The sequence below is a fragment of the Nannobrachium achirus genome (assembly GCF_963921795.1).
Source record: "Nannobrachium achirus genome assembly, chromosome: 18".
Taxonomy (NCBI): domain Eukaryota; kingdom Metazoa; phylum Chordata; class Actinopteri; order Myctophiformes; family Myctophidae; genus Nannobrachium; species Nannobrachium achirus.
Window position 1 is genome coordinate 19410890 of NC_137825.1, and position 11002 is coordinate 19421891.

Genomic DNA, 11002 nt, shown 5'->3' on the forward strand with positions numbered 1-11002 from the left:
AGGCCAGGTAAATATCATAACCTGTCAGATATGTCCCAGAATATAACCTTACATGCTCATATTTCAACTAACATTACAAACAATAACAATAATCCTGTCAAACAAAAAAGTCCATATGACGTCCTGGTAATGACGTCAAGATCATCCCCATATGGTCTGTGATCTGGCCTTGTTCTGAACGTCACCGGAGTCACCGGAGGACGTTATCATAACGTCATCATGACATCATTTGGCTTGCTGGGATATTTCTCAAAGCAAACCTTTGTAACACAAATCTTGCTCCTCTCTCTCGGAGATCCTCACCTCTCTGTGCGATCCCGAGGTGACGGAGCGCGGCCGCTCCTGTTCAGACTTCTCCATCTCGTCCAGGAAGCTCATGATGCTCTGCAGCTTGGCCTCGGACAGCAGCGCGCCTCCATCCGGCAGGGCAGGGTGGTGAACCAGCTGGTCGTGGCGCTCCGGTAGGGCGGGGTTGTGAACCAGCTGGCCGTGGCGCTCCAAGTTGTCTGTGGTCAGGGAGGTCGAGTCTCCATCCTTGACCAGAGGAAGGGAGAGAAAAGTAGACAGTCAGCAAGTGCAGCTTCTCTCTATAGTCTATAGGTTTCATCCTCACTGTCGACAATGAATTGTTAAGCACATTATTTTAAATCTTGATAGCTAAAATCCCACAATCAATGAATTTATATTTCACTTTTAAAAGCTTTAATTTTACACTGGAGTCCAAAATGGAGATGCCTGACGTCATAGTTAATTGATTTCATAGACTGACTTCCAGGTACATTGATCTATATTTTGGTCTATGCCTTATCCCTTATCCTTTTGCCATTTTTTACTATTTCTTTTTTATAAAAATGTTTGTCAAAGTAATACAAAATGCCAAAAGAGTTCAGGGATAACTTTGGTTAAGGCAGCGGATGAAAATAGAGCTCATTGAGCCTATTTCAGCAAGAAGACGAACCTCATCGATCCAGGCATACTTGTCCTTGCGGTAGCACTTGGGCTCAGACAGCCTCTCCGGTTCCTCTTCCAGGAGCTTCAGGGTGTCCAGCAGGTCGTTAAGGGTGGTCTTAGACTGGGCCCTGCTGGACAGAGCACCCTGCCGCTGGTCCTCTACACTCACTGACCTCTGGAGGATCTCCTAGCGGACACGGATGACAAACCCATTCATAGAGTCAGTGTAAATTGAGAAGGGCCCATCATCATCATTTTCCCATCAGCGGATTAACAGTAATTTCTTGAAACCTTTCCTGGCTAAATTGCAGACATACTATAAGTGGGCCTGTCACACTTATCACATAATCGTCTAATCGCAATTATTTGACATAATCGCAATTATTTAGTCATAATCGTCACAATCGTTTCCATGTTGAAACATTTTCATATATTTTCAAACATTTAAAAAAATAGTGGAAATAGCCGGTTGTGAGCTTGTAGATTGGCTATTTCCACTATCAATGTTCTTTTTTAAGTATAAAGTTGTCAAATATGTCAGTAATTTCTTTGTATATTTAGATTACGTGTCATATATCTGCCATGTGCAACTGCAAAGCCTACAAACAGCCAAACAGAAATCTAATTGTCAACGACAAAAACACAATTAAATTGTTAATCGCAATTATTTGAGTGACAATTAATCATCATGTAAAAAGTCATAATCGTGACAGCCCTAACTATAAGGCAAGCTTTGTTGTTAACTTGTATTCAAGAGAAAGGTTTGATGGGACGGGTCAGTATTTACTGGCCCACTAGCCTTTGAGGTTCGGGACGGAAAATTAACCTTTGGCAGTACTTGAAAACAATTGGAGATAGACGTTTTCTATTAATAGCTACCTGGGAGCACTGTGAACCTCTGCGATTGGACAGGGCTGGAGAAGCGGCTCTAAAGCTGGTTACTTCACCCAGATCTGCAACAACATTCACATTAGTGTCTGCGGGAGAGAAAGAAACACATCCGGTGAACACATGTATTGCAGCCACTCTCATCTGCAATCGTCTTTAAGCATCACTCGATCGTAGTAAATCTGCATCTACTTGAAGAAAAGCAATACGGACCTGTGTTCTTAGCTTTGACATCGGTGGGAGATGGAGGGCCGTTCTTGCTCGGGGAGTCTGGGCTTTGGTTGGAGGGGGAGATCTTGGGTGGTTTCCTGCGGCCCACCTTGCCGCTCTGCCGGTGCCTCTCCAGCTCCTCATCAGCTATTTGCTGGACCTCTGCAGCTCTCTGGGCTCTCTTCTGCTGCAGCTCCTACAACACGCCACCAGAGGGAGACAGCCGGCTGTTAATTTACCTGAGTCATTTTTGCTAAGATGCAGCACTGCAGCAGCATTGAGGAACATTTTGGATATGTGAGGATAAGTTACATCACTGTTTCTGAACAGGGGGTGGTCCAATTAGACCCTTTTGGGTCTGTAACTCTGAGAGTGTACAAATGAAACCAAATGGACAAGTAAGGGTCCATTTGGTTCCATTTGTACACTCTTGAGAGTCAAATGAACACCAACACCAATTAACCAATTTTACAAAATAGATTGGGATCCCAGAGAAAAAAAGGTATCAAATGTTGGTCCCTGGACTAATAGCATGCCAAACTGTCAAAATGAAAGAGTCACTGAGTTACATCATTTCCAGCTTCTGGACAGAATGATAGTAGAGTAGTGACTACCTGGATGGCAGCTTGGCGGGCCAGGCGAGCCTTCTCTTCGCGGACCTGCTTCCTGTCCTCCTCTTTCTTCTTCTTTTTCTGTTGCTGCTCTAGGCATCCTTCCTCCGCTGCTCTCTGCTCCCGTTCCTTCAAGGAGAGACAGAGAAGAGACAGAGAAAAAATCAAGATGAAGATGCAACAAGGGAACACGTACAGTATATACGACAAACATTTTGTCTTTTCCACTGAAAAAAACAAGGTATTTGGTTGTTGAAACTAGGTTTGATGTGAGACATGAGGAAGGTGGAAGTGGGATAGGAACCTTTTTCTTGGTATCGAGGATGCGTTTGAGCACTGCCTGGCTGCTATGTCGTCTCCTGGAGTGGCGTTTGTACCAGCGCTGGATGGTCACTGCTGCCTGGTTCACCTGCTGAATGAACCTGACAATACATAGATAACAGTTGAATAATACCAGTAAGACTCCCTAATCGGGAGATAAGCGACCAACGGTCGCTTATCTCCACAAATATCACAACCTCCACCTCTCACGTCATACGGGCAGCCATAGTTACACCTGGAATGTTGAATCTCCATATATGGAGATAACCTACGCATCACACAAAGTCTGACCTCACCAGCCCATACTTGGGCATGGACGACTTATATCTCCATATACGGAGATGGCCATATATGGAGATACGATGACATCACAGAGTCCACAGCTGATGATGTGGCGTGATGTCATACAATACACAAACAAGCCCTATATAAAGGGGCAATTCTCACCAGGGAAGAGAGCATTCCTCGACTCAGACCTTATCGCCAGGATCAACTAAGCTTATAGCTTATCATCACATCCAACCATCTTAAGATACTCAGCTAGTGGGGAATGCTCTCTTCCCTGGTGAGAATTGCCCCTTTATATAGGGCTTGTTTGTGTATTGTATGACATCACGCCACATCATCAGCTGTGGACTCTGTGATGTCATCGTATCTCCATATATGGCCATCTCCGTATATGGAGATATAAGTCGTCCATGCCCAAGTATGGGCTGGTGAGGTCAGACTTTGTGTGATGCGTAGGTTATCTCCATATATGGAGATTCAACATTCCAGGTGTAACTATGGCTGCCCGTATGACGTGAGAGGTGGAGGTTGTGGATTGGCAGGCAAGGAGTGTGTGTGCAAAGTTTGGCATGTCTTGGGGCAACGGTGGCGGAGATATGAGTTGGGGAAAAGTGTGAGGTTGGCATGTCTTGGGGCAACGGTGGCGGAGATATGAGTTGGGGAAAAGTGTGACATGACGGACAGACTGACAGACAGCCGGTGGAGGTTTTGGTAGTAAATGCGACCTGACGGTCGCAATTAATATAATAGTAATGTAAACACAGACAAAATGGGGTTTCTATTCATAGGCCTGTGAAATGTATGGTCTGGGAGTTATTATGTACACAGGGGCATCAAGGGGGGGAAAAGTGGGACTGAGTTACTAGGGCCCAAGGTGGAGGGGTCTTAATTATATTATACTTTAGCTATTGAAAAATAGCAAATATACAAGCTCACAGATTTTTGAAAAGTCGTGAAAATGTGTGCAAATCTTTGAATATATCAATTTTTTAAGCGAACATTTGTAACTGACATTTTCATGATTTTTCAAAAATAGCAGATCTACAAGCTCGTATCGCGGCACTCAGTGCCGCGCTGTGAGCTTGTATATCTGCTATTTTTCAATAGTTAAAGCTCAAAATAATGCGTAATAATGCGTTCCCAGTCTAAATGGAATAAACCCCCTCCCCCTATGAAGAACATTCATGGGGGGCCCGCAGTGAATCATTGTACCCAGGGCCCAGGATTTGGTGAGACACCCCTGTATGTACATATTGTATGTATGAAGATGTCATTATGAATTTCAGTTGTGAATGTTTAACTACTTCTTCACCCCAAAACAGCCAAACTATAATGCAGTCTACTGCGTTGTGAGCTTGTAGATACAGTACCTTTCAGCCTCCTCCTCTGTGACCTCCCTCCTGCTGTGTGGGGTGGGGCTGCCACGCTGGGCAGAGGGCGACGTCTTGTTGTTGGATGTCGAAGACCCAGAGGAGAAGTTCTTCCCAGACTTGGTCAGGGAACCGTTCTCCGGTGACACTTCATCGCTCCCTGTGGCCTTGAGGATGTTACTGAAAGCACCAACGAAAACAAGACAGTTAAAGCGTTATTTGGGCCAGTGCTTTTCCAGAACACAGGATTATAATGGCTATGCTGAGTAAACAAACTGAGCGTATTTTCAGACTCACTTGAAGGATGGCTTCTGGTTGGAACTCTTGGGTGTGAGCGGCTTTTCAGAGTAGTTGTTGTGTAAGATGGTTGTGACTGAATTCCCCACAGCTCCCTTGTTGCTCCTAATGCAACCCACACAAGACACACAAGACACGTCTAATAACAGCACGGCATCCCCTGTGCAATTGAAAAGGCTTTCAGACAGCTAAATTAATGATGAGTTATCTGGCGAACTTGCTTGAGTCCCCCAACATACATACAGTATAATAGAAAATGTAGACTGAAAACATGTATTCTTTAATTTAGTCTTACTGTAGTGGGAGGATTGCTTTAATTTATCCTTTTATATTGGGCTATATTGATATGGATATAAATTATCTTGAACTACGGAGCTTGGCCTTGTGGTTCGCCGTATGTACGTCGAAGTGTGAGCTGAGCTGTGATTGGTCTACTTTTGTGGGGACAGAGATAGATACATAGAAAGCGACAGACCGAAATACAGAAACAGAAGTACAGACGAACCCTGTTCTAGACGGCTAGGCCCCTTCGGCGCCACGCTGTAAAAAAACATGAAAATGTGACCACGTTCTAATAGACAGCTCTGACTGACAAATGGGCTGAGAAGTTCCTCTGTCAGCATCTACGAGACAGAGGAACTGACAGCACGCTGCTCCAGCCTCTTTTACTGCGCCACCCTCAAGGCCATACAGTCTTGAGTTGCGTGCCCCAACACAAATTCCTTTAAAGAAGTAAAACAACAATATTCCTAACTGTGGTGCTGGGGGGGCCCATCCCCCCTCTTCCCCCCAGCCAAAGGTTACTACTGCACAATCTTTGTTGACAGCTCTACTTTTTAATAGATCTCTGTCAGGGCTGAAACCTCTACAAAACAGATTTCTGACAAAGATTATTACCATAACCACCTGAAGCCTGCCGTGAACCTTTCAGGGAGAAATAATCCTCGGAAAGTAGGAAGAATGTGTGTGAACTATAATGGCCTGAGGGCCGTATCAGCTGCCATCATCAACAGGTATGAAACACGAGAGGCTGATATACAAGTACAGAATGTGGCAGTGCAAGTAGTCTCTAGGCTAGGGAGAGGCCTGCCACAGCTCAGTTTAAGCCTATTCCCTAGCTGAGCCTGTGAGTGTGTGCGTGCGTGTGTGTGTCAAAGACGCTTCCCACCTGTTGTTGGCAGTGAAGTTGGCAGCCAATGCGATGCCAGACTCTCTCTTCTTCAGAGCGGTGGGCGAGTCCACGCTGCCTGTGCTTCGTGAGCTGGAGGGCAGAGGGAATAGTCTGGGCTGGTCGTCCTAAAAGACAAGGAGGAGAAAGCCTTGTTATGCCTGTTGGGACCCAAGAGAATAGAGCTGGGCTAAATAATTGTCACTTAAAAAGTGGCTTTCCTAATTTATGACTGTGGGAGAACAATATGAAGTCACTTTTTTTTAGAAAGTATAAAACATTGTGGTTAGGCCAGAGTTGATGACTTGATCAAGAGCTAAAATTATGATGTTGGGAACTTAAAGGACCGTACTGGTGGTCGGGCATGTTTAGCCTGACATTACTGCACACCATTTTCCAAAGCATATTGTGGTTTGTTTGTTGTGATTGTCAGGGAAGCACACACACAGCAAATACATATGGGATTAGTATTTAGGGTAGTCAAAGGGGCAGTACCCTCAATACCCTCATATCTGACTAACTACACCCACAGCCACAATACAAGAGGGAGCTACAACAATCTGGTACAACCCAATCTGGTACAACCCAGGCACCCATCAGCGCCCATACCTTAGGTGGGGTTGGCAAAAGGGCCTTTCTGAGTGTAGTTTGCATGTTCTCCCCGTGCCCCCTTGGGTAGATAACCTCACAAAAACATGCAATAATCATGGTCTCCCCTGGCCAGCCGGGGTGCCTGGTGGAGGGGAAAGGAACTGGTTCCTTCCATGCGCTACGTCCAACTGGGGTAACTCCCCCCTGTCAGGTGAAAAGAAGCGGCTTGGACTCCTCATGCATAGAAGGTTGCCAGGTTGGCAGAGGGACTGTAGCGCCCAGGATTACATTAGATAATTGACACCACGTGAGAAAATGGGTTAAAAAAAATCGAGGGATAAAAAAGGAATGTTTTTTACTTTGAATCTTTTAAAACATTTTACACAAACAAAATACAGCAGCCATCAGTGGGAAAATGTCTTATGTGCAATACTAGAGATACTAGAGATGCAACGGTTTACCTAGAGGGTTCTGGGTGATGTTTCCAAACATATATCTATATTTATTAAAACCTGTTTTTTCATTGCGACATATTCCAGTAAATGACTGGTGTCATATTCCCAAAAACACAAAAGTAACTGTTTAGTTAACATGGTTGACTGCCTTTAATCGTGTCTTCAAAAGTAAAACAAACCGTGCGTCACTATAAGGGAGAAGGAGAGGGAGGAAATGTATCTACAGTATGGGAGGACATGTCTGGGCAAGACGCAAAGCTGACATTTGTCCAATGATGGCACTATCACAAAACAAAATCACCTTACGGCAATAACATCACAGGTTTTTTGTTTTAATCGTGTTGCACTCATAAGAGTCACAATCTGGCATGAGAGCAGAGTATGCATAACTAAACATAACTTTTAACCAAGCTCACGCCACAGCGAGTCAACAACAACTGGCATCACCTTGGTTACACGTCAACACTAATGATAATATTATCATCATCATATTCATCCGAAGGTGTTAGGCTTACGGTAAAAAGACGATATACAAGCTCACCACGTTGTGATCCTTGCAAATTGTAATTAAGTAAGTCATTTAACCATGGTTGATTTAAACTAGGGTTATGACAAGTAGAAGTACCAAGATATTCCAGGTGGTTCTGTCTGGGGAGGTCTTGCTGAGGCTGGCCAGCTTCCTGCGTCCATTTGAGCTGCTGTCAAACAGGGCGAGGAAGTCATCATTTTGGTCCTCACTGTGAAACACACACAACGCAGCCACAGTTAGGGCTCTAAAGTCCTACAGCCAAGGTTTCTATTTTAGAGTGTGCGTGCGTGCGTGCATGTGACAATATTATGTATGAGCGGTCTGTGTAACCGCCACTGATGGTGTGGAGAGTGAAAACACATGTGAAGCTGGAATGCACAGGGCAGTGTGAAGATTGGGAGCGTCATTTCCTCTGTATAATAATAATAATAATAATAATGCATTTTATTTATAACTCACTTTACATTCTTGCGAATCGCAAAGTGCTACTTACTGTATGGACTGTATGGACTGTGTGTGTGTGTGTGTGTGTGTGTGTGTGTGTGTGTGTGTGTGTGTGTGTGTGTGTGTGTGTGTGTGTGGGTAACAAAAGGGTTTAAAGAGAAAGGCTGGTTTTGTTTGTAAAACCAAACAAAGATATTCCTAGCTGTGGTGCTACCCTTTTAAGTGAAAAGACCAAAAGCCTTCTTTTCTTAGGGCTTAGCACTGCTCACAATTCAAAATTAAGCAACTCTTGACACAAAGCAAGGAGCTTTAAGTGTGGCCTTCGGTGGCAGATTTTGGGATTACATATTGTCATAACAGCTGCGTAGACCCCCCCCCCCCCCCCCCCCCCGCCCCATCCCGACAAGTGCTGGAATTCTGTGCGTAGCAGCGGACCCTCTGCCAGGCAGGGGGAATTCCTTCACGGATTCCATGCAAATGCATGCATGCATATGTTGATCCCAGTGGCCTGACACTCATCCTTCAAATAGCCTTACACTCCCCCATAACAACACACAGACCCGCCAGCCCTCCCCATTAGGCACAGATGTAGGACGACCTCCAGTCTGGCTGGGCCTGCACTGGCATCTGTGCCGGAGCCTGCCTGCCTGCACCGTGCAGGGGTGTCACTGTCTGGGACCATCCAATGTGTGTGTGCGCGTGTGTGTGTGTGCTTAAGGGGGGTAGAGGGGAGGAAAAAGCCAGCTGGCCCAATGAAAAGCAATCTGACAACATGGATTCACGCAGCACATTCTGCTGCATGTTTCCTTTTACAAGAGAGACGATGGTGGCGAAGAGGAAAAGGAGGAGGTGGTGGTGGGGAGTGGCGACTCAAAGAGTAGTTGGAGGGTACAGGGAGGGGGCATTTAGAATCTCTTTAAATTTAAAGCCCCTCTACTGCATCCTAGGAGGCAGAGAGGGGAAGAGGGGAAGAGGGCTGGCTGGCGGCAGCTGCCGGACAATAGAATCAGTGCGTGTGCACACACTTTTCCTTTCATTGGCTCCTGGTGGTGGGAGGGGTAGGGGGGTAACCTGACCCCAAGGACCCAGCCCTCCCCCTCTAACCTGGGACAAAGCAGGGCCTGCTGCCCCCCCTCCATGCAACGGCATCCCCAAACTCTTTATCATGCTAGCAGCCGCCGTGCCACAATGCCCATTGTCCCCCTGATGAAGCTTCGGGGGAGCCAGCTGTTGCTCACTGAAGGGAAGCGTGCTGCTTTAAAAGGTGCAAGGCTCGAGGCGAACCGGTTCAATCTATGGTAATTGTTCCTGCAGTCAGTCACTTCTTTGGTAACTTACGTAAAGCCCGGGTTGATGACTGATGACAGTGGGCTGACCGCGGTACACAGCGTTGTTGTTTGATGTGTGTGTGTGTGTTGGCATTTAAAACACGGAACAGCTCACAGGTTCAACGGCAAGTGAGCTCAGTTACAGTGTCGGACGGACATTTGATTAATTCAAAAAGACATGCTTGCCTGAAGCCTTGCAGTGTGCATGTAGCGGCACATACCATTATACAAGAAGAAAACAACTGTAATCTATATAGCAACCCAAACCGAGAGGAAAAGCCACTTTCAAAACTGCAGAAACCGCACAGATACAAGCAACATTTTATAGTAATATAGTATATCGTCACTGTCGGGTAGAAACCTTGCATCTCCAAGTTTCACATTTCTATGTTTTTTTGCGAAGTAAAGCCCTGCTTCATCAGACAAGGCAGTCGCACAAAAGTAGTGAAAACGCCTCGCGGTGCGAGGTGTTGTGTGCTTGTAGATCGGCTGTTTTCACGAGTTTAGTTCATTTTTTTTAAATGATAAAAATGAATGGTTTTGGACATACCGTACAAGGTTTCCACCAGACAACAACGATATATAGTATTGGACTAGATGTGTGTGTTGAGCGTGTGTACCTTAAACTGATGTTGGCCTGCTGGTAGACCTGAGTGGTACTGTTGGAGCGCCGAAGGTTCTTGATAGAGCGTGAGCCGCCGAAGCCAGTATCACTCTGTGGAATGCACAGACACAGAAATGAACCACCATGCATGTGACTGCAGTGCAAACCGTATGTAGCATTTGATAGTTTATTATACAGTAGTATATTGTATCTAGTTCAGGGGTCTTCAACGTTTTTCAGGCCAAGGACCCCTTAGCTGAGAGAGAGAGAGAGAGAGAGAGAGAGAGAGAGAGAGAGAGAGAGACAGAGAGAGAGAGAGAGAGATGAAGCAGTGGCCTCCACTACGTATTGTACTAAATTGTGTTGCAGATTAAACCTTTTAGATTTCATAGAAAGCTACACAGACTTGTTGTTGTATTCATGTTAAAGTGTATTTTCAGACAGTTAACCACTTAAACCCTTAAGGTACACATGCTCTCCCCCATTACACCAAACCTCTTGCCGATCTACAAGCTCACAAGCTTGTAGATCGGCTCTTTTCGGCTAATGTTCCCCTCAGAATAGGGATGCTATGCTAGGGTTCAAGTGGTCGGTTAGTGTAAAACAAAAGTTCCTATCACACAAAGATTCGGCGGCCCCCCTGTAGTAACTTTGAGGACCACCTAGGGGTCCCGGACCCGCTGATCTAGTTTATTACACATACAAAATCCATTACTGCCATAAACATCGCAGGGCACCTGTGTCGCAACCCTTCAACTCACCAATGTGTTGCGTTTCCCTTTGCCGTCACTGGTCACTGACACGGACACAGAGCGAGAGAAGTATTTTCCAGGTGACGCACTGCTGGGCCTTTTGGACACGGAGAGCTGGGAACCTGTCAGGCTGAGGTCCAAGGCATCTCCTGGACCGCCTGCCGCGATGGACGAAGGGCTTCGGGTCGGATGCAT

The 11002-nt window shown here is 45.8% G+C and overlaps 1 protein-coding gene across 1 annotated transcript in view; it reads right to left on the reverse strand.

Annotated features, from left to right (window-relative positions):
• cep131 (centrosomal protein 131) overlaps positions 1-11002 on the reverse strand; it is a gene marked incomplete at both ends in the record, with an annotated part of 32993 nt that extends 21991 nt beyond the window's left edge. The window contains 12 exons of the mRNA XM_080747067.1: positions 304-534; positions 959-1138; positions 1831-1928; positions 2053-2245; positions 2664-2789; positions 2965-3082; positions 4640-4819; positions 4937-5041; positions 6105-6232; positions 7776-7887; positions 10072-10166; positions 10817-11002. Of these exons, the coding sequence (XP_080603193.1) occupies positions 304-534; positions 959-1138; positions 1831-1928; positions 2053-2245; positions 2664-2789; positions 2965-3082; positions 4640-4819; positions 4937-5041; positions 6105-6232; positions 7776-7887; positions 10072-10166; positions 10817-11002 (1752 nt within the window). The remainder of the gene's footprint in view (positions 1-303; positions 535-958; positions 1139-1830; positions 1929-2052; positions 2246-2663; positions 2790-2964; positions 3083-4639; positions 4820-4936; positions 5042-6104; positions 6233-7775; positions 7888-10071; positions 10167-10816) is intronic.